The sequence below is a fragment of the Pristiophorus japonicus genome, chromosome 4 (genome assembly GCF_044704955.1).
Source record: "Pristiophorus japonicus isolate sPriJap1 chromosome 4, sPriJap1.hap1, whole genome shotgun sequence".
NCBI lineage: Eukaryota > Metazoa > Chordata > Chondrichthyes > Pristiophoridae > Pristiophorus > Pristiophorus japonicus.
The window spans coordinates 71,298,721-71,323,049 of NC_091980.1; the positions used below are offsets into that span (position 1 = coordinate 71,298,721).

At 43.0% G+C, this 24,329-nt stretch overlaps 1 protein-coding gene across 18 annotated transcripts in view; it reads right to left on the reverse strand.

The window, feature by feature from the left end:
* The window catches only part of ankhd1 (ankyrin repeat and KH domain containing 1), a 193,796-nt gene that overhangs the window by 144,306 nt on the left and 25,161 nt on the right, over nt 1–24,329 (reverse strand). The window contains exon 1 of one of the 18 annotated variants that reach the window (XM_070878324.1): nt 53–240. The exons of the other annotated variants lie outside the window; for them this stretch is intronic. Within the exon in view, the coding sequence (XP_070734425.1) occupies nt 53–64 (12 nt within the window). The 5' untranslated portion in view covers nt 65–240. Of the gene's footprint in view, nt 1–52; nt 241–24,329 lie in introns of those variants that run through there. 18 annotated transcript variants of the gene reach the window in all.

The following is a 24,329-nucleotide window of genomic DNA, read 5'->3' on the forward strand; positions in this document are numbered from 1 at the left end:
AACAGCCTATTGGGTAAAAGCACTGCTCTGTGTAGCACTAAGCCATACAAACCTGAAGGTCCATTTCCTGGATGTACTGAGTTCGCTGATCTCAGCTGAAGCAGCAGTTAGAATACTACATTTGGCCTCAATAGGGGAGGAAAGAGAAAAATCATCCAGGATTCCCATTCCTGATTGCTATCCAGTAACTCCAGCTGGAAAACGTGAATGTCAACATCTGTTGAGAACAGGACAAGGCTCAGCTATAAGAGCATCTATAATCAAAAAAGCTTGCTGACACTTTTTAGGCTCACATATTGCTGAGGTACCAAAATGCTGCTGGCGCTTGTGGAACTTTACCATAACAAAAGTTAGTGGCTTCCAGGAAGGAGGGAAGAATTAATACTAGTGGATCTCCCATGGCGTTGCAGACGTTAAATCTCTCTGCTGTGCTCTCTTGGCTGTTCCTCTTCTGATTCTGTCCCTGCCTCTTTCTAACGCTTTCTTACTTCTATATCTTTCTTTCCTTTTTATGGCAGATGGTGAGTTTCCCTGCTCTGCCACAATGCTACAGACTGCATTTAGGGTAGGGGTTGTAGCTCCTTTTCTATTCCTTTTCCCCAAAATCACTCAATTTCCCACCCCCATCCCCAGCTGCTCACTTCCATTGCATCCATTACTATTTCAACTTTCAAATACTCCCTTTCACTTCCAATCACCTCCCCACCACTATACCTACCTCCTTGACTGTTTTGTGACAAAGAGATAGTTAGGAGTACCTTGCAGGACATTCACTAAAACAGTGAGTATTTGGTGACAAGGGGAAGGAGGACATACTGACAAAAAAGATAAGACACCTTTATCATTGGAAGTCCTATCACAGCGCCAGCTACATGCAGCACAGGTAATTGCAGGACACTGACAGAATATTTTGCAGGAGCAGATTCATACTAAGGGCTAAATTTTCAGCAGGTTCTCGGCGGTACAGCTGTTTTTCCGCCCAGCGAGAGTTTCCCCTTTTGTTTTTCAATGTTATCGCCCAAATCTGAAAACGCCCGCCGGGACCAAACCGCCGATGTGCATTGCCGAGAAAATCTCCATGGCGTAAAGTTTTGTCTCAACCGAAGCCTGTCCAGATCGCCGAGGGAGCCGTCCTGTAAAAGCTGCTTAAACAGGACGGTAGGTGAGTACTCTGCAAAGAAAGGCAAGTTAAAGGTTCTTTATTATTTTTTTAATTTTAAAACGGCGATTAGGTGTAAAAGTGTCTTGAGAATGTTTTTTTTTTAAACTTGATTTTATTTTTTTTTAAACTTTTCCCCCCTCTCTAGGCCCAACCGCAGCCTCGGACTAATTTTTTTTTTTTTTTAAATGCCCATTTTACTTAGTTTCCCCTTAACCGCTGAGAAAACTGCCCAGAATAATGGTGCAAGACCCATTTTCGCCAGCGTTACTTACCAAACATCAGCGGTTTTTCTGGGCAGGCAATCGGGCGTTGAAGGGCTCTCGGGAAAGTCTAGCCCAACGAGTTTTTGGTGGAACATGCGCCTCACATAGTAAATCTAATATATTATAGATATCTGACAAGCCCAAGCTAATTGTTTGACAAGATTCTGAATAAGACTGATTAGCTTTCCTCTGCTGTGCCTGGCCAGACAAAACACAGAAGGTTTTCCATCATTTGTTCTTGGAATATCAAGAATGTTCTGAAACACACACACCACACACAGGATAAGGGAGTTAGTTCACGGTCGTTGCTCTCCTGCAATCCCAACTATAGTATCACGAAAGTTAAAAGCACCTTATAACCTTTGCAAATTGCATTTGAATCGGGAAGTGAAGCCTGTGGGGATACTTTTGTCTCGGAGGAGACTTTGTACCTCCACTAATTACAGAAAAATATTCTTTACCAGAAGATGTACAAGGAAAAAAGACAAATTTAACTGAATGGAAAATACTCAACACTGGAGCTCTGCACATCATTGGTAAAGGAGTTATATTTGCTGGTCTCAAAGTCCAGCTCCTCACATCATTCAGGGAGTGAATGTACTAAATGGTGTGGTAGAGACATAAGGATCAGGAACTGCTGAAGATTCACAACAGCAAAAAAGTAAGATTCATTAGAACTATTGCATTGGTCAACAATTGCTAAGTGAGCAACTCTCCATTCTTTTAAGATACCTAGTACTGGAGGATTCAACAAACTATTGGTTGTGCAGCTTCCACCAATGCGACTGTAAAACTGACCATGACAATTAATACTTTGGTAATGCAACATGTTGGAGAAGGACTTTCTCTAATCAGAGGCAGTAACACCTGTGCATGAAGCCCTCTATGCATTTCATTGTAGTATAAATGTAAGTGTCTAACAATAATCCACAAATCATAGCTCAGAAACAGGCCATTTGAACACAAAGTTTGCTTCAGTATATTTCTCCATGAGCCATTAACCTGGAAATCCCGGCCTCCGCGGGTCCATACCAAGTTTCTACAGACCCGGGAAGACATCGGAAAAGCCGCTTTTCAGCACATAATGCGCATGCTCTGAAAACCGGCTTTTTCGATCTGTCGAGCTTGACAGATAATCCACATCTCGGGAGCAAGGACATTTGCTTGGGCAAGATTGCAGTATTTACCTATATCTTGCCCAGCAAATGTCCTCAAAATTCTTGCGCCTGAAAAAGCAGGTGCATAGCCTACTTTTACAGGCTTAAGTGTTTAAAAACATACACAAATATAATAACATTAAATTAAATAAACACATTTTATTGTTAAAAACTCTGCCCATTAAGGTAAGTTTATTTTTACAAAACTTAAAAAAATGGGAAAAAGTTTGTTTTTTTCTAAGGCATTTATTAACTTTAATTTCAATTAATTTTAATTATGAGGTCTGTTTTTTTTTTATTAGTGTGTTTATTTCCCCCCCCCCCCCCCATTAATAGCAATGAGAACTCGTAGATACGGAGTTTTCAATGCTATTAATGGGAAAGCTGTGGAATACAGTACCTGATTGGCTGAGCAATCAGCTACTGTATCTTCTGCGTGGGAACTCTCCGGATGAGAGCGCGCTTCGCAGCGCGGGAAGAGAAGGGTAGGCTCCTCCCAGACCACCAAGTCACTTCATAGAAATGTTTCAGGTCGGAGGCAATTGACTGCGGGAAGCCTCCGACCGCAATTACAGCCCCACAGTCTAATCCCACTTTCCTGCTAACTTCGATATTCCTCTTCTCCAAGCAACTACCTAATTCTGTTTCAAAAGAATTTATATAAGCTCTGCTTCAACAAGGTTCATGGCAGAAAATTTGATATTCTAATTACCCTATGCAAAGAATTATTTTCTAACCTGTCCTTTCATTCTTTGTGATCATCTTAAATTGGTGCCTTCGCTGCCATCTCCCCAAACAAGTGAAACAAAATCACTATTGCCTTATCATAATCCTTCACAATCTTGGCTCTATCAGGTCAGCCATCGACTTTCTCCGCTCCAGTAAAAGCTAAAGTCCAAACTTCTCCTGTCATGCTTCATAACTGCAGCGTCTCATCCATTTTAATGTCCCAATAAATATTTTTTACACCTTTTTCACTGCTTTTATCTTCCTATAATGCCCAAAACTGTACACAATACTCAGGTCTTGTACAAGTTCAACATTACCTCCTTGCTTTTGTGTTCAATGCCTTTGGATACAAAACCAAGGATTCAGTTTCCCCTTTTATTAAAAAAAAATTAACAGCCTTACTCATCCTGTTCTGATCGCCTTTCAAACAGTCTCATCAAGACCTTTGGCATATTTTAAAGTAGGGGACTATAAAACATGTACGCAGATGTTTTTTTGTTCTTCATTTTTCTTTAAGCTCCTTACTTCAACTATGTCTAAAGGAGCGAAATCCCACTGAAACCAAATTTACAGAATAGTATTGCCAACACATCCTAGATCTTAAGTGTACATAGAAACTGTTCTTTAATTTGGCAAACATTTTACTGTTTCAGTTATTGTTGGAGTACTAGCATTTAAGAAAAGTTAAAGAAAAGTGGAGGGCAGAGAAACCCAAGGCAAAAAACAAAAAGGGCCACTGTACAGCAAAATTCTAAAGGTCAAAGTGTAATAAAAAGGCAAGCATGAAAGCTCGGTGCCTCAATGCAAGGAGTATTCGGAACCCAGGTGAGAGCTCAGATGAACAGGACCCCAAGAAAGAATGCAAAAGGCAGGAGGCAACAGAGCAGAGTAGCACTGGGATAAGTGTAAATCACAAGGTGATAGGAAGGGACAATATATGTATGAATATAGAGGCTGCAGGAGGGGTCAAAATGAAAAATCATGGTTCAAAAACTAGTATTAAACCACCACCTAAACGCACGCAGCATTCGAAATAAAGTAAATGAGTTGGCGGCACAAATCATTACAAATGGGTATGATTTGGTGGCCATTACAGAAACGTGGTTGTAGGATGGCCAAGACTGGGAATTAAACATACAGGGGTATCTGACAATTCGGAAAAATAGACAAGAAGGGAAAGGAGGTGGGGTAGCTCTGTTAATAAAGGATGATATCAGGGCAGTTGTGAGAGACGATATTGGCTCTAATGAACAAAATGTTGAATCATTGTGGGTGGAGATTAGAGATAGTAAGGGGAAAAAGTCACTGGTGGGCATAGTTTATAGGCCCCCAAATAATAACTTCACGGTGGGGCGGGCAATAATCAAGGGAATAATGGAGGCATGTGCAAAAGGAACGGCAGTAATCATGGGGGATTTTAACCTACATATCGATTGGTCAAATCAAATCGCACGGGGTAGCCTGGAGGAGGAATTCATAGAATGCATACGGGATTGTTTCTTAGAACAGTATGTTACAGAACCTACAAGGGAACAAGCTATCTTAGATCTGGTCCTCTGTAATGAGACAGGAATAATAAACGATCTCCTAGTAAAAGATCCTCTAGGAATGAATGATCACAGTAAGGTTGAATTTGTAATACAGATTGAGGGTGAGGAAGTAGTGTCTCAAACGAGCGTACTATGCTGAAACAAAGGGGACTACAGTGGGATGAGGGCAGAGTTGGCTAAAGTAGACTGGGAACACAGACTAAACGGTGGCACAATTGAGGAACAGTGGAGGACTTTTAAGGAGCTCTTTCATAGTGCTCAACAAAAATATATTCCAGTGAAAAAGAAGGGCGGTAAGAGAAGGGATAACCAGCCGTGGATAACCAAGGAAATAAAGGAGTATCAAATTAAAAAGCAATGTGTATAAGGTGGCCCAAGGTTATTGGGAAAATTTTAAACGACAGCAAAGAATGACTAAGAAAGCAATAAAGAAAGGAAAGATAGATTACGAAAGTAAACTTGCGCAAAACATAAAAACAGATCGTAAAAACTTTTACCGATATATAAAACGGAAAAGAGTGACTAAAGTAAATGTTAGTTCCTTAGAAGATGAGCAGGAGGGTTTAATAATGGGAAATGTGGAAATGGCTGAGACCGTAAACCATTATTTTGCTTCGGTCTTCACAGTGGAAGGCACAAAAACCATGCCAAAACTTGCTGGTCACGGGAATGTGGGAAGAGAGGACCTTGAGACAATCACTATCACTAGGGAGGTTGTGCTGGACAGGCTAATGGGACTCAAGGTAGACAAGTCCCCTGGTCCTGATGAAATGCATCCCAGGGTATTAAAAGAGATGGCGGAAGTTATAGCAGATGCATTGGTTATAATCTACCAAAATTCCCCAGACTCTGGGGAGGTACCAGCAGATTGGAAACCGGTAATGTAACGCCTGTGTTTAAAAAAGGGGGCAGACAAAATGCAGGTAACTATAGGCCGGTTAGTTTAACATCTGTAGTGGGGAAAATGCTTGAAGCTATCATTAAGGAAGAAGTAGCAGGACATCTAGATAGGAATAGTGCAATCAAGCAGACGCAACATGGATTCATGAAGGGGAAATCATGTTTAACTAAGTTACTGGAATTCTTTGATATAACGAGCATGGTGGATAGAGGTGTACCGATGGATGTGGTGTATTTAAATTTCCAAAAGGCATTCGATAAGGTGCCACACAAAAGCTTACTGCAGAAGATAAAGGTACGCATAGTCAGAGGAAATGTATTAGCATGGATAGAGAATTGGCTAACTAACAGAAAGCAGAGAGTCGGGATAAATGGGTCCTTTTCGGGTTGGAAATCGGTGGTTAGTGGTGTGCCACAGGGATCGGTGCTGGGACCACAACTGTTTACAATATACATAGATGACCTGGAAGAGGGGACAGAGTGTAGTGTAACAAAATTTGCAGATGAGACAAAGATTAGTGGGAAAGCAGGTTGTGTAGAGGACAAAGAGAGGCTGCAAAGAGATTTAGATAGGTTAAGCGAATGGGCTAAGGTTTGGCAGATGGAATACAATGTCGGAAAATGTGAGGTCATCCACCTTGGAAAAAAAACAGTAAAAGAGAATATTATTTGAATGGGGAGAAATTACAAGATGCTGCGGTGCAGAGGGACCTGGGGGTCCTTGTGCATGAAATCCCAAAAAGTTCGTTTGCAGGTGCAGCAGGTAATCAGCAAGGCGAATGGAATGTTGGCTTTCATTGCGAGAGGGATGGAGTACTAAAGCAGGGAGGTCCTGCTGCAACTGTATAGGGTATTGGTGAGGCCGCACCTGGAGTACTGCGTGCAGTTTTGGTCACCTTTCTTAAGGAAGGATATACTAGCTTTGGAGGGGGTACAGAGACGATTCACTAGGCTGATTCCGGAGATGAGGGGGGTTACCTTATGATGATAGATTGAGTAGACGGGTCTTTACTCGTTGGAGTTCAGAAGGATGAGGTGTGATCTTATAGAAACATTTAAAATAATGAAAGGGATAGACAAGATAGAGGCAGAGAGGTTGTTTCCACTGGTCGGGGAGACTAGAACTAGGGGGCACAGCCTAGGGGGAGACAATTTAAAACCAAGTTGAGAAGGAAGCTCTTCTCCCAGAGGGTTGTGAATCTGTGGAATTCTCTGCCCAAGGAAGCAGTTGAGGCTAGCTCATTGAATGTATTCAAATCACAGATAGATAGATTTTTAACCAATAAGGGAATTAAGAGTTACGGGGAGCGGGCGGGTAAGTGGAGCTGAGTCCACGGCCAGATCAGCCATGATCTTGTTGAATGGCGGAGCAGGCTCGAGGGGCTAGATGTCCGACTCCTGTTCTTAATTCTTATGTTCTTAATTTATATGAAGTCCATTAAGAGACAATGGTAGTACAACTTTGGTTAACATTCATTTTCAAATGATAAATGATGGGCTGTCACCCATTACAAATCCACAGAAACAAGAATTACTGCACTAAAGTGCTTAAGCATGCGAGACTCTGGAATTATGGTAAGCATTAAGCAGAGTTTACCCAGCTAATAGGCTATCTACAAGCTTTAACTTGTAGCTGTCCTTGACCTCAACACTCTCACTTATGTCCTCATTTAGAATTGAGAGAGAGATTGAGAGAGAGAGAGAGAGAGAGAGAGAGAGAGAGAGAGAGCGAGAGCGAGAGCGAGAGACTTACTGAATCAATTTGCAACCTTCGTGTATACAGTAAGCAAATAAGCTAAATGACAGTATTAAACTAAAAGAAAGGCAACACAAGGAAAAGTGAAAAACAGACTGGGATAGCTGTAAAGAAAATGTGATACAAAGAAAGTAACGAGGTGCAAAAAGGGAGCATGAATAAAAACTTGCAATGCTAATAGTTTTTTTAAAAATAGATATATTGAGAAAGAGTGGCAAGGGTGAATGTGGGCCCAGTGACTGTAATAGAAACATAGAAAATAGGTGCAGGAGTATGCCATTCGGCCCTTCGAGCCTGCACCGCCATTCAACAAGATCATGGCTGATCATTCACCTCAGTACCCCTTTCCTGCTTTCTCTCCATGCCCCTTGGCCCCCCTTAGCCGTAAGGGCCATATCTAACTCCCTCTTGAATATATCCAATGAACTGGCATCAACAACTCTCTGCGGCAAGGAATTTCACAAGTTAACAACACTCTGAGTGAAGAAGTTTCTCCTCATCGCAGTCCAAAATGGCCTACCCCTTATCCTGTGTCCCCTGGTTCTGGACTTCCCCAACATCGGGAACATTCTTCCCGCATCTAACTTGTCCTGTCACGTCCCGTCAGAATCTTATAAGTTTCTATCAGAACCCCTCTCATCCTTCTAAACTCCAATGTATAAAAGGCCCAGTTAATCCAGTCTCTCCTCAAATGTCAGTCCAACCATCCCTGGAATCAGTCTGGTGAACCTTTGCTGCACTCCCTCTATAGCAAGAACGTCCTTCCTCAGATTAGGAGACCAAAACTGAACACAATATTCCAGGTGAGGCCTCACCAAGTCCCTGTACAATTGCAGCAAGACCTCCCTGCTCCTATACTCAAATCCCCTATGAAGGCCAACATGCCATTTGCCTTCTTCACCGCCTGCTGCACCTGCATGCCAACTTTCAATGACTGATGAACCATGACACCCAGGTCTTGTTGCACCTCCCCTTTTCCTAATCTGCCATTCAGATAATATTCTGCCTTTGTGTTTTTGCCACCCAAACTGGATAACCTCACATTTATCCACATTATACTGCATCTGCCATGCATTTGCCCACTCACCTAACCTGTCCAAATCACCCTACAGCCTTGTAGCATCCTCCTCGCAGCTCACACTGCCTCCCAGTTTAGTGTCATCTGCAAACTTGGAGATATTACACTCAATTCCTTCATCCAAATCATTAATATATATTGTAAAGAGCTGAGGTCCCAGCACTGAGCCCTGCGGCACTCCACAAGTCACTGCCTCCCATTCCGAAAAGGACCCATTTAGCCCGACTGTCTGCTTCCTGTCTGCCAACCAATTCTCTATCCACGCCAGTACATTACCCCCAATACCATGTGCTCTGATTTTGCACACCAATCTCTTGTGTGGGACCTGGTCAAAAGCCTTTTGAAAGTCCAAATACACCACATCCACTGTTTCTCCCTTGTCCACTCTACTAGTTACATTCTCAAAAAATTCCAGAAGATTTGTCAAGCATGATTTCCTCTTCATAAATCCATGCTGACTTGGATTTATCCTGTCACTGCTATTTCATCCTTAATAATTGATTCTAACATTTCCCCCACTACTGAGGTCAGGCTAACCGGTCTATAATTACCTGTTTTCTCTCTCCCTCCTTTTTTTTTTTAAAAAGTGATGTTACATTAGCTACCCTCCAGTGCATAGGAACTGTTCCAGAGTTGATAAGACTGTTGGAAGATGATCACCAATACATCCACTATTTCTAGGGCCACTTCCCCAAGTACTCTGGGATGCAGACAATCAGGCCCCGGGGATTTATCAGCCTTCAATCCCATCAATTTCCCCAACACAATTTCCTGCCTAATAAGGATATCCTTCAGTTCCTCCTCCTCACTAGACCCTCGGTCCCCTAGTACCTCTGGAAGATTATTTGTGTCTTCCTTCGTGAAGACAGAACCAAAGTATTTGTTCAATTGGTCTGCCATTTCTTTGTTCCTCATTATAATTTCACCTGAGTCCGACTGCAAGGGACCTACGTTTGTCTTCACTCATCTTTTTCTCTTCACATATCTAAAGAAGCTTTTGCAGTCAGTTTTTATGTTCCTGGCTAGCTTCCTCTCGTACTCTATTTTCCCCCTCCTAATTAAACCCTTTGTCCTCCTCTGGTGAATTCTAATTTCTCCCAGTCCTCAGGTTTGCTGCTTTTTCTGGCCAATTTATATGCCTCTTCCTTGGATCTAACACTATCCTTAATTTCCCTTGTTAGCCACAGTTGAGCCACCTTCCCAGTTTTGTTTTCACTCCAGACAGGGATGTACAATTGTTGAAGTTCATCCATGTGATCTATAAATGTTTGCCATTGCCTATCCACCGTCAACCCTTTAAGTATCCTTTGCCAGTCTATTTTAGCCAATTCACGCCTCATGCCGTCAGTTTCTGAATTAACTGTGTCACTCTCCATCTTAATAAAGAATTCTACCATATTATGATCACTCTTCCCCAAGGCAACAAGACTGCTAATTAGTCCCTTCTCATTACACATCACCCAGTCTAGGATGGCCAGCTCTCTGGTTGGTTCCTCGACATATTAGTCAAGAAAACCATCCCTAATACACTCCAGAAAATCCTCCTCCACCACATTGCTACCAGTTTGGTTAGCCCAATCTATATGTAAATTAAAGTCGCCCATGATAACTGCTGTACCTTTATTATACACATCCCTTATTTCTTGTTTGATGCTATCCCCAACCTCACTACTACTGTTTGGTGGTCTGTATACAACTTCCACCAGCGTTTCTGCCCATTGGTATTCCGCAGCTCCACCCATACAGATTCCACATCATCCAAGCTAATGTCCTTCCTTACTATTGCATTAATTTCCTCTTTAACCAGCAACGCCACTCCGCCTCCTTTTCCTTTCTGTCCATCTTTCCTAAATGTTGAAAACCCCTGGATGTTGAGTTCCCAGACTTGGTCACCCTGGAGCCATGGCTCTGTGATGCCAATTACATCATATCCATTAACTGCTATCTGCACAGTTAATTCGTCCTCCTTATTCCAAATACTCCTCGCAATGAGGCACAGAGCCTTCAGGCTTGTCTTTTTAACACACTTTGCCCCTTTAGAATTTTGCTACAATGTGGCCCTTTTTGTTTTTTGCCTTGGGTTTCTCTGCCCTCCACTTTTACTCTTTTCCTTTCTATCTTTTGCTTCTGACTCCCTTTTATTTCCCTCTGCCTCCCTGCATAGGTTCCCAGCTCTCTGCCATATTAGTTTAACTCCTCAACAGCACTAGCAAACACTCCCCCTAGTACATTGGTTCCGGTCCTGCCCAGGTGCAGACCATCCGGTTTGTACTGGTCCCAACCTCCCCCAGAATCGGTTCCAATGCCTCAGGAATTTGAATCCCTCCCCCTTCTGCACCACTCCTCAAGCCATGTATTCATCTGAACTATCCTGCGATTCCTACTCTGACTAGCACGTGGCACTGGTAGCAATCCTGAGATTACTACTTTTGAGGTCCTATTTTTTAAATTTAGCTCCTAGCTCCCTAAATTCATCTCGTAGGACCTCATCCCGTTTTTTACCTATATCGTTGGTACTTATATGCACCACGACAACTGGCTGTTCACCCTCCTTTTTCAGAATGTCCTGCACCCGCTCCAAGACATCCTTGATCTTTGCACCAGGGAGGCAACATACCATCCTGGAGTCTCGGTTGCGGCCATAGAAACGCCTATCTATTCCCCTTACAATTGAATCCCCTATCACTATCGCTCTCCCACTCTTTTTCGTGCCCTCCTGTGCAACAGAGCCAGCCATGGAGACATGAACTTGGCTGTTGCTGCCCTCCCGTGATGAGTCATCCCCTCAACAGTACCCAAAGTGGTGTATCTGTTTTGCAGGGGGATGACCGCAGGGGACCCCTGCACGACCTTCCTTGCACTGCTCTTCCTGTTTGTTACCCATTCCCTATCTGGCTGTGTACCCTTTACCTGCGGTGTGACCAACTCACTAAACGTGCTATTCATGTCATTCTCAGCATCGTGGATGCTCCAGAGTTCATCCACCCGCAGCTCCAGTGCCGCAATGTGGTCCGTCAGGATCTGCAGGCGGATGCACTTCCCGCACACGTAGTCATCAGGGACACCGGAAACGTCCCTGACTTCCCGTATAGTACAGGAGCATAACACGTGTCCAAGCTCTCCCAATAAGGAAATGGCAGATTTGTTAAGTGAATACTTTGTATCTGTTTTCACTGTAGCGGATGACGACAAAATACCAGGGAACCTAAAAATAAGTTACGGGTAGAAACATATGGATTTAGTGGCCAAGAATTTGCTAGAGCGGGGCATCTCATGGCATGCCCAGTTAGACTTTTCCTGCACCCTACTGCTCAATTTTTTTTTGTCTACAAGTTGCAGGAAGTGCTAGTGGATAACAGCACAGTGAAGGCAAATCGGGCATCTGGGACCTGAATGAATGACAGGACCAACAGTGTACCTCCTTAACCAATGAGATTTAAAGATTGAGAAATAAACAGGACTAAGGAGGAGGATGAATTCAATGTTACATCAAGTACAGAAAGAGAAATAAGGGAGGGAAAGAAAGATTGAATTGAGAGAGAAAAAGACAGACACAAAAGAAAGAAAAATAAATAACATTTTTAAAATCTCCAACATGCAGGAATGAGACTCCACACTTTTAATTGTTCATTTTCTGGGCTGGAGAGATTGATTGGCAGTCATCAACAAGTATCACGTCGTTAAACATGTACATGCGCTATTAACAAGACTTTGTGGCGAGTTTAACAGGCAATTAGTGTGAAAATGCAGCAATTTCATGAAACCCACTGGAGTTCAAGGGCAAGATGCAATTTTTGCGAAGCTAATGACGGAGCAACGCAAATCGCCCAGCAACCGGTGGCGCTTCCGTAATTCCTGGGGTATCACTTCCTCACCATAAGTTGCTGGCCAATTTGCACGTTAACAATGGCATGCGGCATTCACACACCATTATTTTCTCACCAAAGTCTGACCCAATTTTTTTTCCCTGTAGTAAATGGAAAAAATGATGGGACTCAAGATAGACAAATCTCCAGGTCCAGGACCTGATGGCTTCTGCCTTAGGGATTAAAAGCTATAGGTGGTAAAATTGCACAAAGTTATAATTTTCCAAACGCTCCAGATTCAGGAATTGCACACTTGGATTAGAAAATTATTTTTAAAAAGCCAGCAGACAATGATGAAGTACCTGTAATATATTTTGGAACAAGAATAATTAAAGGAAATACATTTAAAATGAAGCAGAGGGACCATGATGTGAAGATACAGGTCATGAAAAGGTGGCAGTACAAGTAGATAGGTCCACACACAAGAAAATAATCTGGTATTGATTCTAGAGGCCACAGGTGAAAAAAAGCAAGGAGGCAATGCTGAACTTGTACAAAGATTCTTTAAGCTACAGTTGGAATAAAGTGTTGTTTTGGGCACCCCATCACAGGAAGAGCCAGATAGCAATTCAAACTAATATTTGTGGAAACTGGCCCCATATCTGTGGATAAAGTTTCCATGGGACAGAAGTTAAACAAGGAAAAGGAGATCCAAGGGTGACACTTTGTGGCACCCCAGTGATGACTGCGTAAAAGGAAGGAGAAGCCCCTGCTGGAGATAGCTGAAGGCAGTCCACCAGGGTGGACCACATATGAGAGATTGTGGAGGAAGATTAGAGCCCCCTGGATGTCATGGGGCATACAGGATAGGATACGGCAAAAAAAGGGAAGCTTGTCTCAGATACCAAGAGCTAGATACTGCAGAAAGCCTAGAGGAGTATAGAAAGTGCAGGGGTGAAATTGAAAAGGAAGTTAGGAAATCAAAGAGAGGGCATGCAAAAATATTGGCAAGTAAAATCAAGGAAAACCCAAAGATGTTTTATTAATACGTAAAAGAGCAAAAGGATAATTAAGAGAGATTCGGGCCTATTGGAGGCCAAAAAGGTCACCTGTGTGTTGAGGCGAATGACGTGGGTATGGTTCTTAATGAATACTGTGTGTCGGTCTTCACAAAAGAGATGCAGACATTGTCATTAAGGAGGAGGCGTGTGAAATATTAGATGGGATAAACATAGTGAGGGGGGAATTATTAAGGGGTTTAGCATCTTTCAAATTAGAGAAAGAGCCAGGCCCGGATGAATTGTATCCCAGGTTATTAAGACAAGCAAGGGAGGAAATAGCAGAGGCTCTGATCATCATTTTCCAATCACCTCTGGCTAACATTGTACAATTGTTTAAAAAGGGAGAAAGGGATAGACCGAGTAATTACAGGCCGATCAGCCGAATCTCAGTGATCGGCAAATTATTGGAAAAAATTTGGAGGGTCAGCATTATGTCATTTAGAAAGGCACAAATCAATCAAGGACAGTCAGCTTGGATTTTTTTTTTTAAAAAAGGGAATGCTGTGTCTGACTAACTTGATTGAATTTTTTTTTTTTTTAAAAAAGGAGGCAACAAGGAGGGTAGCACGTTTGATGCAGTCTACATGGATTTTAGCATTTTGACAAGGTGCCACATCGCAAACTAGTCAGAAAAGTAAAAGCCCATGGGATCCAAGTGGGAAATTGGATCCAAAATTTGTTCAGTGGTAGGAAGCAAAGGGTAATTGTCAAAGGTGTTTTTGTGACTGGAAGGCAGTTTCCAGTGGGATTCCACAGGGCTCAATACTAGGTCCTTAATTTTTTGTGGTATATAATCAATGATTTAGACTTCAATGTAGGGGGAATGATTAAGAAGTTTGCAGGTGATACAAAAATTGGCTGTGTAGTTGAGTGAGAAAGAAAGCTGAAGACTGCAGGAAGATAAAAACATAAGAACAAGGATCAGGAGTAGGCCATACGGCCCCTCGAGCCTGCTCCACCATTCAATAAGGTCATGGCTGATCTGATCATGGATTCAGCTCCACTTCCCCGCCCGCTCCCCATAGCCTCTTATCGTTTAAAAAATTGTCTATGTGTCTTAAATTTATTCAATGTCACAGCTTCCACAGCTCTGAGGCAGCAAATTCCAGATTTACAACCCTCAGAGGAAATTTCTCCTCATCTGTGTTTTAAATAGGCGGTCCCTTATTCTAAGATCATGTCCTCTAGTTCTAGCCTCCCCCATCAGTGGAAACATCCTCATAATCTTTACATGTTTCGATAAGATCACATCTCATTCTTCTGAATTCCAATGTGTAGAGGCACAACCTACTCAACCTTTCCTCAAGACAATCCCCTCATCCCCAGAATCAACCTAGGTGAACCTTCTCTGAACTGCTTCCAAAGCAAGTATATCCTTTCGTAAATACGGAAACCAAAACTGCACTCAGTATTCCAGGTGTGGCCTCACCAATACCTAAAATAACTAACAAAATTTGCCTGCGTTTATACTCCATCCCCTTTGCAATAAAGGCCAAGATACCATTAGCCTTCCTGATCACTTGCTGTACCTGCACACTATCCTTTTGTGTTTCATACACAAGTACCTCCAGGTCCCGCTGTACTGCGGCACTTTGCAATCTTTCTCCATTTAAATAATAACTTGCTCTTTGATTTTTTTCTGCCAAAGCGCATGACCTCACTTTCCGATTTTATACTCCATCCGCCAAATTTTTGCCCACTTAGCCTTTATGTCCTTTTTCAGACTTCTTGTGTCCTCCTCACACATTGCTTTTCCTCCCATCTTTGTATCGTCAGCAAACTTGGCTACATTACACTCAGTCCCTTCTTCCAGGTCGTTAATATAGATTGCAAATAGTTGGGGTCCCAGCGGCACCCCACTAGTTACTGGTTGCCAACCAGAGAATGCACCATTTATCCCGACCCTCCGTTTTCTGTTAGTTATCCAATCCTCTACCTATGCTAATATATTACCCTCAACCCCATGAACTTTTATCTTGTGCAGTAACCTTTTATGACCATATCAATGGACTGGTCAGGTTGTCAGAGAAATGGCAAATGGAATTAATTCCAAAGAAGTATGACATAATGCATTTGGGATGGGGTAACAAGGCAAGGGAACACACAATAAGTGGTAGAACATGGCAAAGTATAGAGGAACAGATTCCTGAAAGCAACAGGACAGGAAGATAAGGTGGTTAAGAAGGCATACGGGATGCTTTCCTGTATTAGCCGAGGCACAGAATACAAGGGCAGGGAGGTTATGCATGAACTAGTTAGGCCACAGCTAGAGTACTGCGACAGCTCTGGTCACCACACTGCAGGAAAGATGTGATTGCACTAGAGAGGGTATAGGAAATTTACATGGATGTTGCCTGGACTGGAGCATTTTAGCTACGAGGAAAGATTGGATAGGCTGGGGTTGTTTTCTTTGGAACAGAGGTCGGGGAGGGACGGGGGGGACTTAATTGAGGTGTATAAAATGATATGGGGCCTCAATAGAGTGGATCGGACGAACCTATTTCCCTTAGCCGAGAGATCAATAATCAGGGGGCATAGATTTAAAATAATTGGTAGAAGGATTAGAAGAGAGTTGAGAACTTTTTTCACCCAGAGGGCACTGGGGGTTTGGAAGTCACTGCCTTAATTGGTAGTAGAGGGTGAAACCCTCAATGCATTTAAACAAGTACTTGGATGTGCACTTGAAGTGCCGTAACCTACATGGCTACAAACTAAGAGCTGGAAAGCAAGATTAAGTTGGATAAGAATTAGGAACAGGAGTAGGCCATCTAGCCCCTCGAGCCTGCTCCGCCAACAAGATCATGGCTGATCTGGCAGAGGACTCAGCTCCACTTACCCACCCGCTCCCCATAACCTTTAATTCCCTTATTGGTTAAAAATCTATCTGTGATTTGAATACATTCAATGAGCTAGCCTCAACTGCTTCCTTGGGCAGAGAATGCCACAGATTCACAACTCTCGGAGAAGAAATTCCTTCTCTACTCAGTTTTAAATGGGCTCCCCCGTATTTTGAGGCTGTGCCCCCTAGTTCTAGTCTCCCCGACCAGTGGAAACAACCTCTCTGCCTCTAGCTTGTCTATCCCTTTCATTATTTTAAATGTTTCTATAAGATCACCCCTCATCCTTCTGAACTCCAACGAGTAAAGACCCAGTCTACTCAATCTATCATCATAAGGTAACCCCCTCATCTCCGGAATCAGCCTAGTGAATCGTCTCTGTACCCCCTCCAAAGCTAGTATATCCTTCCTTAAGTAAGGTGATCAAAACTGCACGCAGTACTCCAAGTACGGCCTCACCAATACCCTATTCAATTGCAGCAGGACCTCCCTGCTTTAGTACTCCATCCCTCTCGCAATGTAGGCCAATATTCCATTCGCTTTCCTGATTACCTGCTGCACCTGCAAACTAACTGTTTGGGATTCATGAACAAGGACCCCCAGGTCCCTCTGCACCGCAGCATGTTGTAATTTCTCCCCATTCAAATAATATTCCCTTTTACTGTCTTTCCCCCCCCCCCCCCGCCAAGGTGGATGACCTCACACTTTCCGACATTGTATTCCATCTGCCAAACCTTAGCCCATTCGCTTAACCTATCTAAATCTCTTTGCAGCCTCTCTTTGTCCTCTACACAACCTGCTTTCCCACTAATCTTTGTCTCATCTGCAAATTTTGTTACACTACACTCTGTCCCCTCTTCCAGGTCATCTATGTATATTGTAAACAGTTGTGGTCCCAGCACCGATCCCTGTGGCACACCACTAACCACCGATTTCCAACCTGAAAAGGACCCATTTATCCCAACTCTCTGCTTTCTGTTAGTTAGCCAATTCTCTATCCATGCTAATACATTTCCTCTGACTCCGCGTACCTTTATCTTCTGCAGTAACCTTTTGTGTGGCACCTTATCGAATGCCTTTTGGAAATCCAAATACACTACATCAATTGGTACACCTCTATCCACCATGCTCGTTATATCCTCAAAGAATTCCAGTAAATTAGTTAAGCATGATTTCCCCTTCATGAATCCATGTTGCATCTGCTTGATTGCACTATTCCTATCTCGATGTCCCGCTATTTCTTCCTTAATGATAGCTTCAAGCATTTTCCCCACTACAGATGTTAAACTAACCGGCCTATAGTTACCTGCATTTTGTCTGCCCCCTTTTTTTTTAAAAACAGAGGCGTTACGTTAGCTGCTTTCCAATCCGATGGTACCTCCCCAGAGTCTGGGGAATTTTGGTAGATTATAACCAATGCATCTGCTATAACTTCCGCCATCTCTTTTAATACCCTGGGATGCATTTCATCAGGACCAGGGGACTTGTCTACCTTGAGTCCCATTAGCCTGTCCAGCACAACCTCCCTAGTGATAGTGATTGTCTCAAGGTCCTCTCTTCCCACATTCCCGTGACCAGCAAGTTTTGGCATGGTTTTTGTGCCTTCCACTGTGAAGACCGAAGCAAAATAATGGTTTACGGTCTCAGCCATTTCCACATTTCCCATTATTAAACCCTCCTGCTCATCTTCTAAGGAACTAACATTTACTTTAGTCACTCTTTTCCGTTTTATATATCGGTAAAAGTTTTTACGATCTGTTTTTATGTTTTGCGCAAGTTTACTTTCGTAATCTATCTTTCCTTTCTTTATTGCTTTCTTAGTCATTCTTTGCTGTCGTTTAAAATTTTCCCAATAACCTTGGGCCACCTTATACACATTGCTTTTTAATTTGATACTCCTTTATTTCCTTGGTTATCCACGGCTGGTTATCCCTTCTCTTACCGCCCTTCTTTTTCACTGGAATATATTTTTGTTGAGCACTATGAAAGAGCTCCTTAAAAGTCCTCCACTGTTCCTCAATTGTGCCACCGTTTAGTCTGTGTTCCCAGTCTACTTTAGCCAACTCTGCCCTCATCCCACTGTAGTCCCCTTTGTTTCAGCATAGTACGCTCGTTTGAGACACTACTTCCTCACCCTCAATCTGTATTACAAATTCAACCTTACTGTGATCATTCATTCCTAGAGGATCTTTTACTAGGAGATCGTTTATTATTCCTGTCTCATTACAGAGGACCAGATCTAAGATAGCTTGTTCCCTTGTAGGTTCTGTAACATACTGTTCTAAGAAACAATCCCGTATGCATTCTATGAATTCTTCCTCCAGGCTACCCCGTGCGATTTGATTTGACCAATCGATATGTAGGTTAAAATCCCCCATGATTACTGCCGTTCCTTTTTCACATGCTTCCATTATTCCCTTGATTATTGCCCGCCCCACCGTGAAGTTATTATTTGGGGGCCTATAAACTATGCCCACCAGTGACTTTTTCCCCTTACTATCTCTAATCTCCACCCACAATGATTCAACATTTTGTTCATTAGAGCCAATATCGTCTCTCACAACTGCCCTGATATCATCCTTTATTAACAGAGCTACCCCACCTCCTTTCCCTTCTTGTCTATTTTTCCGAATTGTCAGATACCCCTGTATGTTTAATTCCCAGTCTTGGCCATCCTACAACCACGTTTCTGTAATGGTCACCAAATCATACCCATTTGTAATGATTTGTGCCGTCAACTCATTTACTTTGTTTCAAATGCTGCGTGCCTTTCGGTAAAGTGTTTTAATACTAGTTTTTAAACCTTCGGCCGGCACAGACTCGATGGGCCGAATTACCTCCTCCTGTACTTTAAGACAAAGTGATTGATCTCTCCAGTGTTCAGTATGGTCCAAGAGGGGTGGACAAAGAAGATTTAACAGTGTAGTGGACGGAGAGAGCAGCAACGAGAGCAAAGGCAGAGTCGTGGAGGATAGATGTCTAATTTCAAATTAGAATGCTGACAGACACTCGGGCTCACCTGTCCTTTTTAAGAGTCAGATTGGTTTATTAGTATGGCATCAAAACAGAATCTTTAACTTTGGTTAGGGTGGTGATGGACCAATAGATTTTTTGTCTTGACCAGGCTCTATTGAAACAACTGATCTATGCAAGGATACTAAAATAATTATGACAGCATTGTAAGCTCTCTCACCAAAATATAGTGAGCTGACACCATCAAATTTCCAGAAACACCATGGAACCCAACTCAGTCTCAAAAATCAACAATAAGACCCCCAGCTGCAGGGGAAAACTAGCACTGCTGGGAAGAATCAAATTGGTGCACTCCCAGAGTGAGCCCAGCAGTACTCTTATCAGACAGCCGAGTGACTTTCATTAATCGAGGTTCTCATTTATCAGTGATGAGAACAGAACAGAAGTCTGCTGTAAGTACTTGGGCCAGCCACAGTGAAACAATTGACTGAACCAAGAGCTCTAAAGACACATACAGGGCTGTGAGGTTTGAACATGACACCACCCTGCTCTATTCAAATCAACATCCTGCACGACCAACCAGGACGCTTTCACGACCCACCCTAAACAATTAGCAGCATCCCCAGCATCCATTCCTGCCTAGTTCCAGTCACAGAAGTCACTCATTAAGCTGCCTCCAACTTTCTGGTAGATTTACTGAAAGAGAGATCAAAGAACAGTGAGAAACTGAATATGATTGAAAAGGAAAGCATGCACAACAGAAGTGGAGGAGGAATGTGTGCACAAGACAGATACAGTTGGAACAAGAGGAAGAGATTGAAGGGCCAGAGAGAGAGAGAGAGAGAGAGAGAGAGAGAGAGAGAGAGAGAGAGAGAGAGAGAGAGAGAGAGAGAGAACGAACAAGTGAGCATGACAGAGAGGGAGGGGAAGAAGCACGAGAGATAGCTGGCACACAAAGGAAGAAGACTTGAGACAGGGAGTGTGCACAAGCAAGACACATGACAGGGGGCTTTTGTGCATAATCGAGAATGGGAGTCAGATACCGCAAGCCGACACAACAGAGTTAATGCATAGGCAGGAAAGAGACAGAGAACAAGACTGCCAGAGACAAATATCGATCTCCGGTTGGAGACAGAGCACATGGGCATCAGCACATTTTAAAGAGATGGAAAGGGGAGAGAGAGAGAGAGAGAGAGAGAGAGAGAGAGAGAGAGAGAGAGCGAGAGAGAGAGAAAGTAAATAAGAAGAGAAAGCACTTGCATTTCTAAAGTACCTTTCACATCCTCATCACAAGCCAAAGCACTTTACAGATAATGAAGTACTTTTGAAGTCACTGTTGTAATGTAGGAAGAGAGTGAGGGAGGGGCAGTGGCAGAGAGTGCATGCATGCTCAAAGGGAAGAGAAAGTTATGGGGGAAGAGCAAAAGAGAACACAGAGGTGCAAGGGCACGAGACGAGAGTGAGTAGTGCATATTTCAGCATGCATGGAAGTGGATAAAATGTTACGCTCCAGGGATTCAAGAAACGCAATGCAGATTGGGACTTGATGTAATATTTACTCATGGTGCTGCCTAACTCAAGTGATTTCACCATTTGCAGACCACTCACACAAAGAAAAATGGAAAGTAAACTTAATAGAAGGCAGAGATAAGAGTATTTTCTTGCAAATACCATACCTGGACCTATGGCTCTGAAGTCCATTGCAAACAATTTTCAAAACCTATTTGTACTGGCTCAGAAACCCACTGAAAAACTGGTGAAGTAAAACAGATAATACTGGAAATGCACACAATGTCAGTCACGATCTGAAAGAGAAAGATGAGTTAACATTTTCCTTTTGCATGTAACTAGTTCCAATGAAGAAGTCCATCATAAACTTTGATCCACCTATTTAATTGTGCATTTTATTTTCTTACAAATAAAGCTAAAATCTATTTTCCCTTAGTGAAAAGAAATGCGCTATTATATTTTACCAGCGTGTATAGGATATTTAAATAGCTCTGGCTTTTTCAGTATAAGCTTATGGAAAATCAGTCACCACCAACTGAACCATTTGAAAAGCTAAAACTAGTGCTTAGACATATAGCCTACCCAGGTTTGATTGCATTTCTCTGCTTAGTTAGCTGCCAAAGTTGAAGTAGTTAGCTTCACTATTAGTCACTTGGGGCAAGTTGTCAGAGAACGGTTCATCCCAGCACAAGACAACACCTTCAGAAGTGAAGGAAGAAATTAAACAAAACTAATAAAATTCAGGTGTAGTTTAGGTGAATAGCAAGAGGAGCTATAAACTGAATTTACTTAGAGCAGGTCTGCAGTTTTATTTTATCCCTGCATCATCAAAATAATTTTTACACATTCAATATGTAGAACAGCTAGGAGCGAACAAATTACAAGAGTATATATGCAAGAAGAATTCTTTGATATCAAGGCTGAACAGCATATCATGTATGGGCAAGTCTCCTTTTTAAAAATTTGTTCATGGGATGTGGCCGTTGCTGGCAAGGATTTATTGCCCCTTGAAAAAGTGGTGGTGAGCCTTCCTCTTGAACCAGTGCAGTCCCATGCTGAAGGTACTCCCAACAGTGCTGTTAGGAAGGAAGTTCTAGGGTTTTGACCCAGTGACGATGAAGGAACAGCAATACATTCCCAAGTCAGGATGGTGTGCAACTTGGAGGGGGACTGGCAGGTGATGGTTTTCCCATGCGCCTGCTGCCCTTGTCCTTCCAGGTGGAAGAGGTCGCAAGTTTGTCGAAGGAGCCTTGGCAAGTTGCTGCAGTGCATCTTGTAGATGGTACACACAGCAGCCGCAGTGCGCCGGTGGTGGAGGGTGTAAATGTTTAAAGTGGTAGATGGGGTGCTGATCAAGCGGGCTGCTTTGTCCTAGATGGTGTCGAGCTTCGAATGTTGTTGGATCTGCACTCATCCAGGCAAGTGGAGAGCATTCCATCAGACTCCTGACTTATGCCTTGTAGATGGTGGAAAGGCTTTGGAGATTAAGGAGGTGAGACACTCACTGCAGAATATCCATCTGCTGCCCTGCTCTTGAGGCACAGTATTTATGTAGCTGGTCCAGTTAAGTTTCAGGTCAATGTTACTGCCAAGATGTTGATGATGGGGGATTTCCTGAGGCTAATGCCGTTGAATGTCATGGGGCGGTGGTTAGACTTTCGCTTGTTGGAGTAGTCATTACACTGATGTGTCGTGAATGTTACTTGCCACTTATCAGCCCAAACTTGAATGCCGACCTGGTCTTGCTGCATGCGGGCATAGATTGCTTCATTATCTGGAACACTGCAATCATCAGCAAATAGCCCCACTTCTGACCTTATGGTGGACAGAAGGTCATTGATAAAGCAGCTGAAGATGGTTGGACCTAGGAAACTGTCCCAAGGAACTCCTGCAGCGATGTCCTCCAGCAACCATAACCATCTTCCTTTGTGCTAGGTTTGACTCCCCCGATTCCCATTGACTTCAAATTTTACTAAGGCTCAAACTGAGCATCAGTGAGCCGATTGTTGGTAAGTGCCACTTGATAGCACTGTCGACAACACCTTCCATCACTTTGCTGATCATTAAGAGTAGATTGATGGGGCAGTAATTGGCCAGATTGGATTAGTCATGCTTTTTGTGGACAGGGTATACGTTGCCAGGTAAATGCCAGTGTTGTAGCTGGACTGGAACAGCTTTGCTAGAGGCGTGGCTAGTTCTAGAATACAGGTCTTCAGTACGACAGCAGAGATGTTGTCGGGGCCCATAGCCTTTGCTCTATCCAGTGCACTCAGCCGTTTGATTTGACGTGGAGTGAATTGAATTGGCTGAAAACTGGTTTCCGTGATGTTGGGGACCTCAGGAGGAGGCAGATATGGATCATCCACTCGGCACTCCTGGTTGAAGATTGTTGCAGAGGGTTGAGTCTTGTCTTTTGCACTCACGTGCTGGGCTCCGCCATCACGGAGGATGGGGACATTCATGAAGCCACCTCCTCCTCCTGTTAGTTGTTTAATTGTCTACCACCATTCACAACTGGATGTGGCAGAATTGCAGAGCTTTGATCTGATTCATTGATTGTAGGATTGCTTAGCTGTCTAAAACTTGCTGTTTCCACTGTTTAATATGCATGTAGTCCTGTGTTGCAGCTTCCCCAGGTAGGCACCTCATTTTTAAGGATGCCTGGTGGAATACTGATTCATCAGTTTCTGGCATGTTCTTTTGCACTCCATATTGAACCATGGTTGGTCCCCTAGCTTGATGGTAATGGTAGAGAGAGGGATATGCCGATCCACAAAGCTACAGATTGCGGTAAAATACAATTCTTCTTCTGCTGCTGCTGCTGCTGATGGCCCACAGCACCTCATGGGTGCCCAATTTTGAGCTGCTAGATCAGTTCTGAATCTATCCCATTTAGCGCGGTGGTACATGTGCTACCTCCCAAATCCGGAGTTCCAAAAACTGGAATGTTACGAAATCCGGAAATCGCGCTGATCGGTGGAGGAGTCGTCCGAAATCCAGAAATGTGTTACGAAATCCGGACATTTTCTTTTAACTGCGCCTTTCTGTATAATCAATCCACACCGATATAGCCAAATTCCTCTTCATCAAATTAAACTCACTTCAACTCAACCAGAACTCTTACACAATACTGTACAATTACTGTCCCCATTTCCCCACCACCACCCCAAATCTTTTCCCATCCTCCTGAAAAGAATGACTTGCATTTATATTGCGGCTTTCACCATCTCAAGAAGTCCAAAAGTGATGATCTTTTCTGAGGCATGGTTCCAGAGGTGTTGAGGAACTGGTTATTGGCCAGAAACACACGATACTGTCGCTAGAAGTGAAACGGTAGTCCACCTTTTTTTAAAACCTAATCTAGGTGTTTCAACTTGTCAGTCCCCTACACAAAAAAAAGGAACTTGACTAGATAATCTGAGGGTAGAAGTGTCCATCAGTGAAGTTTGCATTCAAGCATTTGCTGCATTCAAAGGACTGAAAATTTGATTTTTGGTGACAGCGGTATTTTTTCATCATTTTTTTTTACCAAAAATACCACTAATCAC